Source organism: Furipterus horrens, unplaced genomic scaffold (assembly GCF_987537825.1).
Source record: "Furipterus horrens unplaced genomic scaffold, mFurHor1.1.pri manual_scaffold_5, whole genome shotgun sequence".
NCBI classification, from domain to species: domain Eukaryota; kingdom Metazoa; phylum Chordata; class Mammalia; order Chiroptera; family Furipteridae; genus Furipterus; species Furipterus horrens.
In genome coordinates this window covers 123,078,343-123,098,253 of record NW_028327175.1, presented here as the reverse complement: position 1 = coordinate 123,098,253, position 19,911 = coordinate 123,078,343, and the positions used below count along the sequence as shown (strand labels likewise).

General features: G+C 54.4%; 1 protein-coding gene across 1 annotated transcript in view; it reads left to right on the top strand.

The window, feature by feature from the left end:
* LOC150009727 (interleukin-4 receptor subunit alpha-like) overlaps nucleotides 1-19,911 on the top strand; it is a 43,244-nt gene that overhangs the window by 7,987 nt on the left and 15,346 nt on the right. Inside the window, 4 exon segments of the mRNA XM_090279388.1 lie at nucleotides 11,974-12,061; nucleotides 13,595-13,733; nucleotides 15,269-15,420; nucleotides 16,570-16,718. Coding sequence (XP_090135514.1) covers nucleotides 11,992-12,061; nucleotides 13,595-13,733; nucleotides 15,269-15,420; nucleotides 16,570-16,718 — 510 coding nt within the window. The 5' untranslated portion in view covers nucleotides 11,974-11,991.

Sequence of the window (19,911 nt, the reverse complement as noted above, 5' to 3'; positions counted from 1 at the left end):
GCCCCTGGGCAGACCGCTGACACAGGGTGCAGCTGCCCTTTGGGACCGGCGCTCACCACCCGTCCCCGCTCTCCTCGCTGCTGTCACAGGTCTGCCTTACCGCAGGTGTTGGAATTGACTCTGGAGGTGGTGACTCTGTGGCCTTCATAGCAGGAGGCGGAGGGCTGGGAGCTGCCCCCTGAGGCAGCGAGTGTCCTGTGCTGGAGGCAGGTATGCAGAGGGTAGATAGCCCCTTTCAAAGGCCTAGGGGAGCCTGAAGTAGCATCGGGAGTGGACTAAGAGTCTTTGGGGATCCTTCCAGCCCTGAGATCATTTGTTGACACAACCCAATACCCTAGATTGCCCACGACAATCTCTTCCCTCTTGTGCATCTTTTTTTTTTCCATTTTATTGCCACGAACATGCAGACAAGTGCACAGCTTCATTCATTCTCACAGAGTGAACACATGCATGTGTTATCCAGTCAAGAAACAAAGCATGGCCAGCCCCCCAGAAAGTTACCTCCTGACCCCACCTCGAGACCCTCTCCTGATCAGTTTGTCTCCTTCTGAACTTTATGTAAGTGGAGTCAGCATTGCCCTTTGTTCGCTCAGCTTGTGCTCGTGGGACCTGTCTGTGTTGTCGCAGCAGCTGTCATTTACTCAGGGTCTCAGAGAGTTGACTTGGTGCTCAGGGATGAGCTTTTGCCACCTGCTCCGTCAGTGCTGTCTGAGGCCCCTTCCACCCGGCCATGGCCTGTTTGCCTCCCTGCAGCCGCACGTGAGGCAGGAGATTCTTCCCGCACTTCACAGATGAGGAGACTGAGGCTCTGGGAGGACCCCAGCTCGCCAAGGTCTCCCAGACAGTCAAGGCGGGGCCCGCACACTCAGGCCCAGAATTATGCTCCATGTCTCAGATGCCCTGGAGTCCCTGCCCACACGAGTGACGCCACACCACTGTGCATCTCTGACTGCCAGGAATGGTCTGGGGTGAGACTACAAGCAGAACTTGAGGGAGAGTGTCCCCCCCACCCCCCCAGCCTGTCTGCAGACAGAAAATGAACAGGAAGCTCTAATCAGTGCTGACGTGTTACTGGCTTTGGGTTTGCCTGGGGGCAAAGTCCTGGTTACTGTTGAGACAAGTTCACTGGTGAGAACTGGGCACAGAGGACGGAGGCCAAGTTCTAGCTCGGCCACTTCCTGCGTCATCACCTTGGGACTGTTTCTGAACCCCTCTGAGCCTTGGTTCCCCCCTCTGTGCAGGGGGAAGGTTTGGCCACATTTTTCACAGGGATTTGCTGCAGGAGCAAACAGAGATGTGTAACAGGACCAAGTTTGTGCGAGAAAGTCTAGGTTTGAATCCCAGCCCCATTTTTTTTTTTTTTCACTGTGTGGTTGCCTCTCACTCGAGCCCCCATCTGGGGACCTGATGTGCAACCTAGTAATGTGCCCTGACTGGGAATTGAACCAGTGACACTTGGCTCACAGGCCGACGCTCAATCCACTGAGCTACAAACAGCCAGGGTTCCAGCCCTATTTTTAAAACAGATTTTGTTTATTTATTTTGAGAGAAAGGGGAAGGGAAGGAGAAAGAGATGGAGAGAAACATCAATGTGTGAGAGATACATCAGTCATTGCCTCTTTCATGCCCCCAACTGGGGATCCGGCCCACAGCCCAGGCATCTGCCCTGATGGGGGGTCAAACCGGCGACCTTTTGTTTCTCAGTCTGCCACTCAATCCAACAGAGCCACACCAGCCAGGCCTAGGCCTACCACTTATCAGCTGTGCATCCTTAGGCAGGTTTCTGCACCTTCCTGGGCTCCAGTTTTGCCATGTCTACAAAAGGAATGGTAATAATGTACCTGCCGTATTCATCTGGTTGGAAAGGGATGGAACCCATGGGCAGAAGAGCAATTAGAGAACCAACCCATGGTGTCTATTGGCTTGGGGGACTGGGGACACGCAGGGGCCATTATGGTGGTTTCTGAGGCCCACTAACAGTTGTGACTGTTCCTAACACAGCCAGAATCTAATCAGTGCCTGAGTCCTGACGTCATGTGTCTGCTCTGCAGGGAAGCGAGTAACAATCATGGTAATGCCCACGTTAGGCGCTCCCTGGGGGTTAGCTGTCCCAGGGTGCCCCATCGGTGCCTGCGTTGGGGTATTACAGAGACTCTGAGCCGGAGCTGGCCAGTGTTTATCCAGCAGCCAGAGGCAGAAAATGCCAGCGGACCGGGCCCCTGCACACAGCCAGGGAGGGTCTCTTCACTCACTCCCCGGTTCAGCAGGTATCTGTGCCCCTCCCCCTACGCTGTGCTGGGCACTGTCCTGGGCTCTGGGCTCCGGCGGACACTTGGACAATGAACAGGAAGCGTGTGTGTGTGACATGCTGCAGGGAGCAGGTGCTGAGCAGAGACACAGAGCAAGAGAAGGGTTTGCAGAGCGATGGAGGTCGGAGGTCAGCTCTGCTCCTGAGCAGGTGGGGTCCGGATTCAGGCCCCTCAGCTTCAGCCCCCTCCCTGGGGCCTCCGGCGCCTTCTGCAGGTGGCCGCGGCTTCCAGAACCCCAGATGGAGTTGCCTGGGTACCTCCCAGGGGCCGCATTGGCCTCTTGGATTCAACGTGTCCACAGCCCACACAAGTGTGTACACATTGCCATAAAGTGTCCATTAGCACAGAGGCCACCCTGTCCCCGAGATGGTGCCTTCCTCCAGGGGTCTAGCCTGGCCATGTGCCCTGAAGGAGGCCACAGTTCCCAGCCCTCTCCCGTTCCTCCCAGATAAAGTCGTGTCTCACTGTGCACAACCCCTGGATTTCAGCCACAGCTGGTGACCCTCAAATCTGTCTCCAGCCCAAGCCGTCCTCCTGAGAACAGGCCAGCAGAACATATGTCCTCCTGGGTGGCTCCCAGGGCCCACCACCCACATGAAGTCACTGTGTCGCATGTGGCGGAGTGCGTGGTCTCTCCCAGCAAGCCTGCTCCCCTGCCCAGCACCACTGTCTGCCCAAGGCCACCTCCCCAGTTTGAGCTGCCCAGCACCGGCCGTCACCAAGCTCTGCCATGTCTGCCTCCCGAGCAGGGCTGGATCTGCACCCTGTCCTCTCGTGGCTGCCCCCTCTTGCCCTGCTGTCGTCGGCACGCACAGGTTGGGTGGGATTTCTGGAAAGCAGCGCCTCTCCTGCTGACTAGCCTTCAGCGTCTGCACTGCCCTGGGGATGGAGCCGCAGTTGCTTACCATGCCTGGCAGACATGCTGGCCCTGCCGGCCTCTCTGCTCTCATCGCTCCCTCTTACCCATCGCTGCAGCCAAGGGCCTTCATCTGCGATGGGGGCTGCGCTGTGCCCTCCCTCCTCCCTGCTGTTCACTCCTCTTTTCGTGCCCTCCCCGCCAGTCCTTCCTCTCTCGGGATCCTTCAGGGTCTGTAAAATGGGTTTAATAATTGTAGTCACCTCATGGGGGGCTTCAAGTGTCTGGAACAGTGCATGGGGCCGAGGAAGCACTGTGCACCTGCAGCAGTGGGGCTAAAGCGGGGTACATGTGACCGTTTATTGAGTGCCCGCTCTGCCAGACACGGGGCTCGGTGCTGAGATTATGTGGACAAGACACGGTCTCTGCCCTCAGGGAGCCCAGGGTGCCCTCTGTGGGCCTTTCCCCCACACCCCACCCCACTCCCCGCGAGGAGCAGCGTGCGTGCTCACCAACAGCTGCGTCCTAACGGCCTCTTACGCTTTCTGACGGTGTCGTCCCCAGGCTATCCGTGCGCCTCTTCCTCGCACTGATTCCTCCAATGGTCCACTCCACCCCATCCTTTCAGGGGCTCTGGCCTCATTCATCCTCTTTTCCTCTCACCCCCCCACCCCCCCACCAAATGCCATTCTGTCAGCAGACCCTGTTGGCTCTACCGTCAGACATCTAGAATCCAAGCCATTCTTACCAGCCCTGCCCCACAGCCCCGTGCGAGTCCACACCTGCTGCCTGGGCCAGTGCAGTAGCCTCCTCACTGGTCCCTGCTTCTGCCCTTGACCCCACAGGCCTTCATGCCACGCGGCCAGGGGGATGGTTTGAAAAGTCTCATGATGTCACATCTGTGCTCAAACCTTTCAGTAACTTCTCAAGTGTTTGTCAAAGGAAAGAAGAAGGAAAGGAATGAATGAATGAATGGCCTTTTTTCGCATCCGTAGTACCTGGCACATAGTAGGTGCTCAGAAACCACCTGTAACAAGAAATCACAAGGGCATGAATGAGTAGGTGAGGACCTGGAGCACACAGTGGGTCCGTGGGAGCCCAGTGGGCTCTGTTGGCTGAGGTCACTGACCCTTGCTCCTGGCAGCAGCACCCCCAACCTGCCGCCGCCTCTCCTGTCACTCACAGGGGTGCAGGTGGGGCAGGTGCAGAGCCCAGGCCATTTTGGGGCCCAGGCCTGGCCTGCCTCACCATCCCGGGCTGGGTTACTGACGTGGCTGCTGGTTCTGGGAACGCCAGCCAGGCAGCAGTTCTGGGAAGGCGGCTGCCTCAGGGAAGTGTGTCCCTGGCCCCCTGCCATCGCGGCCCCGCTGTCTCGGAGGCCAGAGGAGGCTCCAGGCTGGTCTATGACTGTGGAGCTTCAGGAATCAGTAGCTCTCAGGGGAGGTTCTGCAGTGTCACTGGCCTCCTTTCCACGTACCTCTTGTCACGGGGCTGCCAGCCTGCATCCTGTCTGCTGATCCAGCCCTTCAAGATGAGGAACAAGAAGCCTGTGACTCTCTCTGGGCTCAGGAAGAGCCTCGTTGGTCACTTCCAAAGGCTGCTGGCTTTTGACACTTCAAGACTCACCACTCACCTCCCCCCAAATTAAAAAAAGTGAGTGAAATGTGTTTCTCTGCCGGCAGGAGTGTTTCCCCACTGCAGGCGCTTCTGCCGTCTTCCTGGCTCAGCTGTCATTCCAGTCCCAGCTCTGTGACCACAAGCAAGTGCTCTGACCTCTCTGTGCCTCAGTCCCCTCACCTGTGAAATGGGGATTTTAGTGGCATCTACCTCATACAGTTGTGAGAACCAAACTGGTTAATATAAGCACTGAGGACATGCCAGGCACATAATAAGAACTATATATATATGCATAGCAGTTATTATTGGCAAAGGTTTGGTATAGACCTGTGTTTAAAGATAGATTATTGAATTTGTTATTGTTGAAGTTTAACCAACCATTCACTTAAGAGCTGTCCATTGAGCACATATTCTGTGTGCGTCAGGCACGGGTCGGGCACTGGGGAGGAAGCAGTGCCCCATGGCAGACGTAAAGCTCTGCCCTCGTGGGGCGTGCATTCTCAAATACATATATAGACAAAGAAACCATTTAAATGTTACAGGTTATCTTTCACACTCCCAACTTCATGAACTGGCAGCAGAATGAGAAGGGCTACTTCTTATTGTGGCAACGCAGAGCACTTCTTTAGTGAGCCATTTATGTCCTTTGCCTTTTTTTTCTTAAAGGCCATTAACCCTCTGTCGTGTAGATTGCTACCTTTTTCTAGTCTTTTGCTTTCTTTTTTTTTTTTTTATGACATGTTTTGATCTGGGGAAACTGAAATTTTTTTGCAGTCATCTTTCTCTTTGCCAGCTACGTCCTGAAATAAAACAAACATTCACACATGCAACCTCAGATATGATTAGAGACGGTGGTAAGTACATGACTGAAAAAAACAGGGTGCTGTGAGAAGAAGTAACAGGGGAGCCCTCCTTAGATGATGGGGTTTCTGCGTGGAAAGCCTGCATGGGACAAAGGACTGGGAGTGTGTCGGTGCTCAGAGGCCAGAGGGACCCAAGACTTGTGGGGAGGGAGAGGGGGTAGGAGGGACACTGTATGTGTGGCAGGGGGCTTGGGTATTTTATTTTCTCAGACTTTTAATTTGAAGATGGTTGTAGACTCATGAGTAAGAAATAATATAGCGAGATCCCCTGTACTCTCGGGCTCCCCCAGGGTAACATCTCACAAAACTATGGCGCATTATCACAACCAGGACACTGGCATCTGCACAATCCACTGGCCGTGTTCAGACTGCCCCTGCTTTCCTGTGCTCCGTGTGTGCGCACTTTTATCACAGAAACAGCTTTGTGTCCCCACCACCAGTCAAGATGCAGAGCTGTTCTGTCGTCACAAGGGTCCACCCCTGTGTTGCCATTTACAGCCACACCGACCTCCCTGCCTGCCCCCACATCACCCCCGGCAACCACTAGTCTGCTCCCCATTTCTGTGTGTTGTCATTTCCAGAATGCTGCATAAGTGGAATGGCACAGCACACCCTTTTGGATTGGCCGTTGTCACTCACGGGCTTGGACTGCATTCTGAGTCAGGGATGCTCCTCTTGGGGGGGCCATGACCCCCTGGGTGAAGACACCCGTTAGGAGCCAGAGGCCAGCAAAGGACGCGAGCAGGCAGTTCATGGCCTGGTTCAAAGGTGACTCTGCCTGCAGCGTGGAGAAGAGACGGCGACGCGTGTCCGCAGCAGCTGCTCACTCCCCCCGCGGCCCCCACCCCATTGTTCTCTCAGCCCCAGGCTGGGCCGTGGGAAAGCTTGCCACAGCCCTGTCCCCACAGCTCAAAATCTGCTCCCTGCCAGAGGAGGAGAGGCCTTTGACCTGGAGTCCTCACTTGGCTCCGGGGCATCTGTGAACCCCTGCAATGGAATGTAACCCCAGTGTTTACACTTTTCTAGAAAGTGGGTTTGAAGTTTGCGTCAGCTCTGCAGACGGGTCAGTGGTGTCCAGGCGTGAAGGACGCTGGCTTGTGACCAGAGAGGGGTGAAGCGCTGAGGCTCCGGCCCTGGCCGCCTCGTCCTCCCACTGGCGCCTCCCTGGGCCCTGGTCTCCTCCTCTGGAAACAGGGAAGTATCAGCCCCTGCTTCACAGGGCTGCCCCGAGTATTGCAGGAGTTAACACGACCAAATGTGGAGGGAAATTGGCGCGTGGTAAGTATGTATGTTAAGTGAATGGTGAGGCTGCAGGATGGAGGAGACGGAGCCTTTTGGGCACAGACCTTCCCGCCTCTGGGATTGGGGACCTCTCAGTGTCAGTTGTCCTCCTCTCAACACGCTTCACATGAGAGGATTCTGCCAACGGGGCGCACAGGTGTGGTTGGGCACGCCTCCTCCCTTCTCCTGGATCTCATATCTCTGCTAATATGGCCTTAGTTGGCTTTTTGTTTGTTTGTTTGTTTAGCTGCTGCTTTACCTCTGGCTCATTGGGGTTTGTAGACAATGCAAATCCTTGGCCTTTCCTGCTGCTCAGTCAGGCTCTCTGGTCCTGGGCTTGGGCAGCCAATGTTTGCAATTAACAAGCGGGACAGCCCGCTTTTCCTGGCTCACTTCAGTCATCTTGTTGGGGTCAGCCTGTGGTTCTGGGAGAAGTTGGAGGCATTGATACATTGGCATGTGCCTTGTGTACAAACTGGGGTTCTGGCTCTTGCTTTGCCTTCTCATTAACTGGGACCTGACAGGCAAGCTGTTGGATCTCTCTGGTCTCAGTTCCCATGGGTGGAAAGTGAGGATAACAAACCCATCTTGCAGGGTTCTTGGGCTGTTTCGATATGGTAATGCTTCTACTGCACTTAGCAAGGTGTCAAGCATGATGTGAGTAGTTGACAAGCAGGATTTTATTTTTATAATTTATTTATTTATTTTATTTTTAGAGAGAGGGGAAAGGAGAAAGAGAGGGAGAGAAACATCATTGTGCGGTTGCCTCTCACTCGCGCCCCCAACTGGGGACCTGACGTGCAACCTAGTCATGTGCCCTGACTGGGAATCGAACCAGCAACACTTGGCTTGCAGGCCGACACTCAATCCACTGATGACAAGCAGGATTTTATTTACACAAATCCATGGCACAACATAAGGAAGCTGCTTCCGCTAGTCCAGCTCTGCTCAGCATGACCTGGGGATGAGCACCCTGTCCGTGGAGGCGTGCAAGCAGACACTGGATCGCAGCTCATCAGAGGTGGGGTATTTGCAGGGCACCCCTGTCCAGATTGGCAGATGAGCTGGGCAGGCAACTGCTGAGATGTCTCCCAGCTCCAGCAGGTCAGGAATCTATGACTGAGGTGCGAACTTGAAATTGTTTCCTCTTCCCATGTGCTGGAGCTGGGTCACTTGGTAATTACTCTTTTTAATTCCTTTACTTTGTCCTCTGCTCACTGTTATATTCAGGGCAGCCTTTCTTCTGGCTGCGTCTGTGCCATGGCTTCCCCTGAAATGCGGCGCCTGCATCCTGTGCAGCCAGCTGGTGCGTGGTTGTGGCATGTATGCATGTCTCTGTGCAATGTGTGCATCTGAAAGTGCCCTCCAAGTCAGATCACAGATAATGCCCTGACTGATGTCAGCTGATGTTTTAGTCAACCCTTTTGGAGGACTCGACCACAACAGCCCTCTGCTGTGTGGCCTTGGACAGGAAGCTTGGCCTCTCTGTTTCTCTTTATTCAAAACTGGGGCTAAGTGACACCTCTGCCATCTCTGCTACAGGATGCTATGGGAATCTGTGAACTTGTAGAGGGAAAGTTACTGGGACTTTGCAGAGGAAAATTATGTCACAGACCCACCACCCAGGCTCCCCTAGGAACTGCTTTCCAGGCCCATGTTGAATCTGTTAGGAGACCCACATTGTGTCTAAATAACTTAAGTCAACAGACATATACTGAGCCCATGCTATGTGCCAGGCACCAACGTATGTACGAGAACTCGGCTGTGAACAGGACAACTGTGGCACTCGGGATGGCAGTCACCTGAAGGAACAGTTCTCCCACACGCCCTGTGCCTTTTGCCCCCGTGGCACTTTTGAAGGGTGCAAACCTGCCCCTCAGTTTAGGTTTGTCTGATGCTCCCATGGGACTTGTGAATTTGGGGCAGGAACACCAGAGAAGCAATGTCCTGCTCCTCTCAGGGCATAGCTTCAGAAAGCTCATGACCTTGATTTGTCCCATTCCTGGTGGTGGTAACTTTGACCACTTGGTCGAGGTGGTACCTGCCAAGTTTCTCCATATAAAGTTATGTACAATTATATACATATATATGTACATAAAATTACATTGTTAATTATTTTGACTTATAAATTAGTAAATAATGAATACAAGGTTCATGGGCCAACGGAGGCTGCCCTGTTGAAAAGAGCGGTACCCCCACCCCTTCATTTAGTCACCATGAACCTTGAGCAAGCTGCTTAATCCCTCTGTGCCCCGGTTTCCATCTCACTGGAAGTGTTGTGAGAATTAAATGAGCTAAATCAGTGCTGCCCCTGCATCCCTGCTCTCACGCCCAGGGTTGCAGGTGGTTTATACCTTAGTGATTGTGACGCTTCAGTTGTGCCCATTTGGGCCATTGGGCACCCGTTCCAGCTGATTGTCCTTTGCACGTGTCCCCACCGTTCTTGAAGCACTTCTTTCCTTCCTGGCACAGCTAGAATTGCGGGCTTGGAGTCAGCCATTTCTCTAAGGGGCGCTGGGTCCTTTCAGAGCAGAGTGTATTTAGCAGCCAGGGCCTGGCGCTGGGACGGCATGGTAATCAGAGGCACTGCCAGATCCTGACTGACAGCACTATTGAGGCAATTAGCGCAATGGAAACAGGGTCAATGGAGGAGATGGCTGTCAGGCATCCATGTTGATTTCCTGATGGTGATGGTTGCATTGTGGTTCCATAGGGGAATGTACTGGGGTATTGAGGGTAATTTATTTCTTGTGATTAAATAAATAAGAGAGAGGCTGGGGGGGGTGGGATATGATTGAAAGGGACAGCGAGGGGAAAGGTATGGAGGTGGAAATGAGTCGGTGTGTTTGAAGAGGAGCAGGAAGTGAAGGCAAAGGTGTGCAGGTGACAGGAGCGCCACGCACAGCTGCTAGCGCTGGGGAGAGGGAGGTGCCCAGTGGGGTGGAGCCTTCAAGTGGGATGGAGTCACTGGAAAGCTTCCAGCGGGGGCTTGGGGTTCCTGCTGTGTCCTTCAGCCCTTCCCGTGCTCCAGACACTGTGCCGAGTTTGTTAGTGCACACCTGGCTTCCCTCTGCAGGACACCTGCCACCTGATCTGGTGTCATTTCCGCCTTGCAGATAAAGCTGCCAAAGCCCGAAAGGCAATGTAACTGTCAGAAGAGCACGTAGCTACTAAGTAGCAGGAGGAGGGCCCGCAGCCCCCTTTCTAAATATGACCCCAGGACAGAGACCCGAGCAGGGGCGGGTGTTTGCGTGGCCCGGGAATGTGCCGCAGGACATTGCTTTGTAGAGGGCACTTGGCACCAGTGCCAGGAGTGTGGGGGAAGGGCACGCTCCTTGACCCAGTGGGATTCTGCGTCTGAGCATTTTCCTTAGTGATAATAACTGGTGACATGACTCGAGCCAGGCCTGTGTCCAGGTCACTGCTTGAGGTCTCCACGTTTGTTAGCTCATTTAATCCTCACGACACTCCCAGTGAAATGGAAACCGAGGCACAGAGGAGTCAAGCAGCTTGCTCAGGGTTCATGAGGCGTAAATGAAGGCAGGTGTTTACATTTAAGGAAGTAACCAGGGAAATAGTGGCGGTGCTCCCGGGAGGGGCCCAGGACCCCCGTGTGTAACAAAGTAACAGAAGTAGCAGATGAGGCTAAAATGCAGTGCTGGACACTCCGCCGAGCCCTGCTGAGCTGGTGCTTCGGATCTAAACTTGGTGTCGTGGAATCATATTAATGATACAGTAAGTTTAAAATGTAAGTTTTCGTATATAGAACGTGCTGCTATTTTGGTAAATAAAATTCATATTTATCTCCCTGTACTCATAGCAGCTTCTGAAAGAATAGCTATTACTATGTGAGTGGGGTTATTGCTGGGCCTTTTGATTTGGGGATTTGAATTGTGTTTTCTTTTTGGGTGTCCTCATTTTTATTCCCCAGTCACGTCTTGTGGGATGGCGTCAGTACAGTAAGGGTGGTACAGGATTCCACGGATTCCATGGGTATAAACTACAGGACAGCAGGGTCGTCTGTGGGGTTAGATGTCTGGGTCGGGGGCATTGATGGGGACCAGTAACAATGCCGTGTAACAAACGGGCACAGCACCTCAGGGCCACGTAAGGGACACTCAGTCCGAGTGTGCGGGGCCAGCATCTGGGTGTGGCTGATCTCGGGCGGCCTCACACATCTGATGTGTGACCTCACTCACATGACAGGGAGCGGCTGCCTGTTGCTAACGCAGAAGGAGACTGCTGGGACTCGCCTGTCACCATCCTCACCAGGCTAGCCCAGGCACGTTCTTGAGGCAGTGGTCATGCCGGGCAGCCTCACATGCCTCCCCTGGCTAATATCCTGCTGGCCAAAGCTAGTCACTTGGTGAACCCAGAGTCCAAGGGCAGGGAGAGCGCCTTGCCCAGAGTGTGGTGGTGGTGGGCACACTGCAAGGTCACATGGACACAGGAGTTAATGCAGTCAGTCTAACACACTCAGCAGCACCATTTTTACTGGCTGCCTAGTACTTCATTGCATGGGTATACCAACACTTATTTAACCAGCTCTATAAGGCCAAACAGGTTAGCATTTCCAAACTATATTTCAAGGAATTGTAAATCCTTCAGGGATTAATTGGGTTTTGACACTCACGCAAAAATGAAGGTCGGGTATGGAAATAAATTTGGTAATCATTGAGTTAAATAAAGAAAACTATACTTCCTTACTGCAGGACTTATCAGAACCTTTACATGCAAATGGGCATTATGAACTTCCACAGGTTTGAGGGATGCTTAAACTTAGCAGGCCATGGGATTTTTTTCCCAAAAAGCATCTCTTGGGACAGGTGTTTCGTGGCTTTCTGGGCTTTGTGCATCTGGGTTGGGTTTTGTGATTATAAATAGATCTCTGGTGGACATGGAGGACTTGATGTTGGCAGAGATACAAATGGCCAGGGTGGGGGGACAGTTGTGTCTGGAGAAAGGTGAGTTCTGAAGTCTGCACTCAGAATCATGCAGATGGTGGGGCCACGAGTCAGCACTAACCTGGCTCACTTTCTCTCAGCAGGTGCCCTAGGATCTCCCAATGGGGTGGCTTGGCTCTGGGATCACATTCCCAGTGAGCTGCCTGATCCTGCTGTGGGCGGCAGGCTCTGGTAAGTCACCTCTCACTCATTCATTCATTCATTCATTCAGCAAACATGTATTGACTGTTTAGTGGCCACACTCAATCCATGAACAAAACAAAGATCCCAGGCCTTGAAGAGATTACATTGTAGTGGGAAGAGACAGCCAATGACAGATGGCCCTAATTATAAGTAAGTTCTAATGATCATTAGAAGGAAAAAGACACTATAGAACAGAGTATGTAGTGGGAATTCGGAAAGTTAGATTGAGTGTGGGATTGCAACTTAAAATACGCACTCAGGGAAGTCCTCACTGAGTGATGGTCGAGCAAAGGCTTGAAGGAAGAGGGAGCCATGCAGGTACCTGAGGGAGGAGGATCTCAATGGAGGCCCTGAGCCGAGAGCCTGGCTGAAGTGTTGAGGAGCCAGAGGAGGCTGGTGTGGTGCCAGGTGACAGGGTGACCGTCAAGAAGGACCTTGCAGGGTTTGAGCAGAGGAGCGACATGGCCTGTACATGAAAGGGATCCCTGGGTCTGCAAGCACATGGGTGGAAGCCGGCAGGGCAGGAAGGAGGCACCCCAGTAGCCAGGTGGGTCGGACCAGCAGAGGAGAGGAGAGGGGATAGGCTTCTGGATCCATCTGGGAAGGAGATCTCAAGACAGATTGCAATGGGGTGAGAGAGAGGCGTCTCAGGATTTCTGACCTGAGCGGCCAGGAAGGACGCAGTTGTCATCTCTCAGATGCAGAGGGGTGTGGGTTCTGTGGGGCCGGGAACCAGATGAGGAAACTTTGGGACATTTATTGGATGCCTGAGACTCTCCTTAACATGGTCAGTCCTTTACCCAGAGAACAAATGCAAGTTGGTGGCAGCTGTGATGGGTCGGTGCCGCCGCTGGAGCAGGAAGACGCCGCCAGTCAGGAGCAGGGTGGGCTGGCGCGGGGCTGATGGCTCCCAGATGGTCTGGTAGACCCAACAGACAGCCCACTGGGTTCAAATCCAGCTCCACTGCTGGCTGCCTGGAAGAAGCACCCCAGCCTCTCATGCTGCCCTTTGATATGGACTGAACTCCACAAGAAGCCAGAGGACAAGGGCACTTGGGTGACAAGACCTTGGGGGTCAGCCTCCTGAGCTCAGAGAGGGGTGGAGAAGAGATGGGGGCGGGCACCTGGATAACAGTACCCCCTCACATTGCTCCAGAGGAGATGGCTGTTTGCTGCTAGCACTCCTTAGACTGTCAAGTATTTTCCCTTTAATTTGGCCAAGAACAAGTAGTTGAACTGCATGACACAAAGGTGCATTTGGGGTATCCCCTGTATGGACCTGCACCGCGGGGCATTTCTTCAGCTTCGGAATTACCTCAGTGCCAGCTGGGAAGCTCCAGGAGCCCAGTCCTGGCCCAGCTCCGTGAAGACTGGTGCGTGACCGTGCCTGGGACTGTGGTTTCCTTGTTTTGTGAGGAGCCCCTTGGTCCTGCTTGGGCTGGTTTGCGCCTTGTCCCCATGGCGCGCGTCCCTCTTGCTGATCAGGCTTCAGCTGCTCAGAGTGCTCCTGTGTCTCCCCAGGGAGTGTGAAGGTCCTGCGTGGGCCCACCTGCTTCTCCGACTACATCAGCACCTCCACCTGTGAGTGGGGGGTGGCCGGCCCCACCAACTGCAGCACTGAACTCCACCTGACCTACCGGCTGGATTTTCTGAGCTCTGAGTAAGCCTGTGCGGCAGCGGGAGGCCGGTGAGGGTGGCCCCGGGAGTTCGTCTGGTCCGGTGGGGCCCCGGAGTGCCTGGTGCTCAGTGGGGTTCACTGCAGTCACTGGGCATGGGGTGAGAGTTGGGTGCCCTAGGGTGCTGGGTGTGTGAGGCACAGTGTGCCGTGATGCTCCCAGCGTGGCCACCAAGGCATGTGGCGCGTGGGTGTGGGTGGAACGGTGGACGACAACAGCAGCTCTCAGACGTTTAGGCTCAGGGCTCCCGCGCGCTTGAGAGGTGGTGAGGACCCCAAAGCCTTTGTCTCGGTAGCTTACAGCAGGGGCTCCCAGCCTCTGCGCTGCGGACCAGTTCCTGTTCGTGGCTTGTTAGGAACTGGGCCACAGAGCAGGAGGAGGGTGGCAGGCGGGTGAGTGAACTGGTCCCTGGGCCAGAAAGGCTGGGGACCACCGGCCTACAGCTGCTGGTACTCACCTGGTGAGGAATTAGAACAGAACATTTATGTCACAGCAGCACACAGGCCATCAGAGCAATGACATCACAACACGCCATGTAGACCCTAGAAAAGCCCACTGTGTACTCGTGACAGAAAGAGAGGAATGGCAAGTAACACCTTAATGTGATTATGCAAGTAGTTTGACCTAGTGGGTCCCCAGGCCCCACTTGTAGACCCGCTGGACTAGACTGTTGTTTGGGGTACAGTGTTAGTGGTGGGGTTCACTGTGGCATGTGGGGTACATTGTTCCTGGGGGCTCACTGGGCAACCTGTGTATGTGGGACACCGTCACATCGGTGCCAGGACAGGACCGGGTGCGCAGGGTCAGGGCCACACGGGAGCGTGGCTGCCCCGGCGGGGGCGGTCTTCCGTGGCACACTGCGGTGGGCGGTGCTTCTGCGTGGGGCCCGTCAGCCACACGGGGCCACCGCCTGGTTCTGTACGTGAGGTGCTTGTGGCCACAGCCGTGTCCATTTGTTTACGTATTGTCTGGGCTGCCTTGTGCTCAGTCCGCGCCCGGTGCAGTTGGCACCGCAGCGGCGTGGCTCTCAAAGCCCAAAACATGGACTGTCTGGCCCTGTACAAAGAACGCTTGCTGCCCCCTGGCCTAGCCCACGAGACGCTCGTGGGGCTGGCTGTGTGGGAGGCACATCGGGATCACGCTGCGGTGCACAGGCGTGTGCCCAGTCCTCTGCACCAGGAGAAGCTGTGCTCCGCACACGTAGCCAGAGCGCACACAGGTTGTTAGAAAGTCTTTAATGCCACAGCTCCTTCCCTTTCACTGGCTGTTAGGGATGAGCCACGTCCTGGGACAAGGCCGTGGCCAAGGGTGTGTAAGGGTCCATGGTCGGTGTGGTGCGGGGCTGTGGCCAGAAGGGAAGGCAGTCCCAGTCCACTGTCCCCACCACGCACCCTCGCTGCTCTGCTCCGAAGTTCCCTTGAGGCAGGGCGACTGGGAAACTGGAAGAGCATGTGGTACCCTGAGGCAGCTACCGGGGACCATGTGTGCATGACTGCCTAACACAGCCCCGTGTCTGCAGAAACCACACATGTGTCCCTGAGAACAGAGGAAGCACAGGGTGCCTGTGTGACATGCTGACGGACGACGTGGTCAGTGGGGACACCTATCAGCTGGACCTGTGGGCTGGGAAGCAGCTGCTGTGGAGTGGCTCCTTCAGGCCCAGCGAGCATGGTGAGTGGGGCGGGCGGGGTTCGGGTGTCCCAAAGCTGGCTGGGCTCTGGCACGGGGGAGGCGGGCTCCATTTGGGGGGGGCGGGTCCCAAGCAGCCTCTTACCATTTCTTAAACATGACAGGGTTCTTGCTCTTATTGGGCCTTGGTCCTCCCATCTTTGAAAGGGGGCTGGGCTCAGCAGTACATCAGGCCCCCTTCAGCTCAGATATTTCAACCCCCTGAATTTAAAAGCCCTGTTTGGGGGGCGGGTGTTGAAAGCAGACTGTTTGAAGGGAGACATGCTTGCTGCAGATCAGAAACTGAATGGCGAACCATCCTTCCCCCTCTGTTGACTGCTTAGCTGCTGCTTCAGGCAGTCTGGACCTGGGGGGTTGACCTAACCCTGCTCCCCAGAGCCCCTGCAGTCATTCCCAGGAGCTCGCTGGGGTAGAGGGACAGGAGTTCAAAACGCCATTTATCACTGTGTGTCCTTGGGCAAGTCACATTACCTCTCTGAGCCTCAATTTCCAGAAGACAGTTATTATCCACATTTTCAGTGGAATAAACTGTAGCACAGAGAAGGCAAGTAACCCGCCTAAAGTCACACAGCTGCTAAGCAGCAGAGGCACCTCTTGCAGAGCTCATAGAACCACAGCTGCCACCACTCCATCAGCAGTTCCTGAAGACCCGCTCGTTCTGTGGGGGGTTGTGGGTGTTTAAACTGACCCATGAACAAACCCGTGTATTAAAATAATTCTTCCATGTGTATGTTGATTTTGATGCACATTATATACTTGTGACCTCCTTGATATGGTTGCTTAAAAAGAGACTTAAGTTTTTAAGCATGTGAATCAAAATAAAGATAAATACTTAGTAAACAATATAGCACACAGATGTGGCCTAAAGCGTGAAGGATGAAAGTGAAAATGCCAAAGTTTGGGTTACTTTGGTTTATACATTTTGCGTTCACTGGAGAAAGGTAGTTATAAACACGGCGGCAACCAAGCAGAGTCTTAGCAGCAGTAGATGAGTGTTATGACCGTAATTTTCTGTTATGACTGAATCTACGTGGGACCTTACACATGTATACGGAGCCGGTGTTCACTGAAAGCCCCAGCGGCCAGGGCCTGCGGGCCGACAAGTCCTCACCAGGCACTGCCTCCCTGCAGTGAAACCCAGGGCCCCCGAAAACCTCACGGTCGACACCAACACCTCCCACATGTGGCGGCTGACTTGGAGCAACCCGTACCCTCCTGAGAGTTTCCTGTACTCAGAGCTCTCCTACCAGGTCAACATTTCAAATGAAGACGACCGGAAGGTGAGTGGGCCCTGTGGGGCTGCTGCACCACCTCTTGGGACTCAGGTGGACGGCGATGCAGGCCCGGGGGTGGGAGCCGGAGAGGAGGCCTGGCTGGCAGCAGCCCAGCTTGTGCCCTGGCTCTGGGGGTCCCGTCCCTCCATCCCCCACCCAATGCCCAGTGTGCAGAGAAGGGACGTTATTTCTGGGCCCTGCTCCCTGTCTGTAAAGGAAGGCTCTGGGCCACGTCTGTGTTTCCCAGGGGCAGGGAGGGACGCTGAGGTTTCGGGAACACACTTAAATGCCTGAGTCCCACAGCAAGACCGTCGCTCAGCGTCATCTCCCTCCTGACTGACTGGTCTCCGCTGAGCTGACAGGTTCACTGATCCTTTGTTATAACAGTGGGAGGCTCCCGCTCAGACCCTTCCCCCAGAAAGCAGGTTCGGCTCTAATTTACCGCTGCTGCTGGGTTTCACTGCGTCTGACACTTGCTTTCCAGTCACAGCAGAGGCAGCGGGCTCCTTTTCAAAGGAGCGTATTGGCATTTTTCACAGGCAGAGCTGATTTATCTATGATGGTGTGGCCCCCCTCTATTTTAGTTGCAGGTTGTGAGGGAGGTCACTTCCTGCCACCATGTTTTCCCCTCAAACATTCATTCCACTGGAGGACATCCACACACCATGGCCCTGGTGGCCCACAGAACCGGGCTCCCATACCTGCCCTCCCACTTACCTGCTGTGTGATCTTGAGCATGTCACTTAACCTCCTTGTGCCTCAGTTTCCTCATCTGTACCCTGGGATGTCATGGGTGCCACCCCATAGGGCTATTGAGAGCACAGAGTGGGTGACACCGACAGGCTGCCTTGCCTGGCACAAAGGACTCTATAAATGTCATGCTCCTCCTCTCCTGAGGGCCACAGGACCTGGAAAGCCCCATCAGCTTTGCCCTCCCACTGTCAGAGCAGAGCTGTCGAGGGCTGTGCTGGGCTGTGCCTCCATCCAGGACCCAGGCTGGCCTGCCCTCAGCTGCCAGAGCGCAGGCCCCAGACATAGCACGCCCCCACCTCAGCTTCCGTTGCTGCTGCTTCTCTTCCTGGCCAAGCCAGGGAGGTGGTGGGTGTTGATTTCCATCTCTCAGGTGTGGGCCAGGATGTGGGCTGGGAGCAGGAATGGGGCACATGCAGTGTGAGGCTCAGAGAGCACTGGGGGTGGGGGAGGGGGGAGATTGCACAGATACCAAGGAAAGAGGCAGATCCAGATTTGTCCACTAGTCTTCCCATGTCCTGTGGCTGTTCAGGGTATAGCCTGAGGGAGAGAGAAGCGTACAAACAATGTACGTATTTACTTATCATGGCTGGACCCAGGTTCCGTGCGTCTTCCCATAGCTTGGCCCAGCTTTGTTCTGCGTTGGCTTCATTTTCAGGCAGACCCTTCCTTCCTGTGGCCACCATGCCCACTAGCAGCTCCAGGCCTAAGTCCCAGGGCCACAGTGGAAAAAGTTTTTCTTTCTAGATAATCCCAATAAAAGTCTTCGGGCCGATGTTCAGTTGCCTGGCATGGGCCATGGGCCAGTCTGTGAACCTGTCACAGGCGTGGGCAGGAGAGAGGGTGCTGGGGCCATGCTCTGATTGGCCAGGGATGAGTCACATGCTCTACCCACGCCAGATGGGCTGAGAATGAGGGAGGTGGCTCCCCGAAGGAGACTCTGGGGAAGGGGAAACAGGGACTGGGTGGCTGAAGCACAGCCTGGTTTAGGACCTGGTGCCGGACTCCAGCCGGCGGATGGAATTGGTCGGTGTGCCTGGGCCGTGGCTCAGCGGGCCCGTGGGTGCTCCCTCCAGTTTCTCCAGCAGCCTGTTGAGGTTTTGCTTCCTCACTGCGTAGCCTTCCCTCAGCTCACTTCACACCAGACCTTTGTCCCCAGCGTGCATCGAACCCAAGCAGAAGTGGAGCTGCCGGATCTGCGGGCACCAGGAAGGCACTGCAAGGGCCTGGTGGGGAGGGAGGGCTGCGAAGCGGTGGGGCCCTCAGGGAGAGGAGCCCCAGGCAGAGGGTTCCGGCCACTCACTCGCCGGCAGAATTGATCTTGAACATAGATTTTATTTCATTTTTTATTTTTTAAAGTCTTAAAGTAATATTTACATGAAGTAAGTAATTTCCGTGGTAGAAAGGACTTAGAATGCAGTGTGTTTCTCTTCCTACTGCCACCTCCAGTTCCTGTTCCCAGAGGTGGACCACTCACTGCTGTCTCTTGCCAGGAGGGAAAGGAGGCGGCTGGGCAGGTAGAGGGTCTGAGGCACGTGTCTCCTTCTAGAGAGTGTTCGCCTTACAGGCAAACGTGTGTGCTCATTCATCACTGTGTCCGCTGCTACATAGTATCAACAGCACACAGTTATTGCCTCAGGTTTTTTGGGGTTAGGAGTCTGCGTACAGCTCCCTGGGTCCCCAGCTGGAACCAAGGCGTTGTCCAGGACTACGGTCTCACCTGAGTCTTGGCTGGAAAAGGATCACTTCCCAGCTCCTGTGATGTTGGCAGCATTCAGTTTCTTGTGGGCTGTTGGACTGAGAGCCTCAGGTTCTTGCTGGCCCTTGTCAGGAGGCCACCCTTCCTTCCTGTCCCTTGGGGCCTTCTCCAGGCCACAAAGGAGAGAGCGGGTGTCCTAGCAAGTTGGAATTTCAGTCTTATATAATGTAACCACATACTTATAGTCTGACATATCCATCACCTTTGCACATTCTGTCAGTTAGAAACAAGTCACAGCTCCTGCCCACACTCAAGAAGAGGGGGCCACACAAGGGCATGATACAAGGTGAGGACCATGGGGCCTCTCAGTCTGTCTGTCACCATTTTTTTTTAACACAAAAGGCAGCAGACAACACACACAAATTATTACCTTACCTTTTCTGCTTAACAGCAGATCGTGGAACACAGCAGGTCTTGGAGGTCTCTTCCCAATGGGGGCTGGGTTAGGCAGGGCTGAGATTTGAGGCCAGTGAGTTTGGGCTCAACTGTGGAGGCTCTAGAGCACCTGTGAAGGAGAGAGAGGGACACAGTGACTCTGTCTGTGCTTCAGAGAGGTCACCGTCATGCTCCCTGCATGCCAGGCCCTATCCTAAGTGCTCGCAACAACCCTGGGTAGTAAGCACTTTTATTATTCCCATTTTGCAGAAGAGGACATCAAGGACCAGAGAGGTTATGTCATTTACCTAAGGT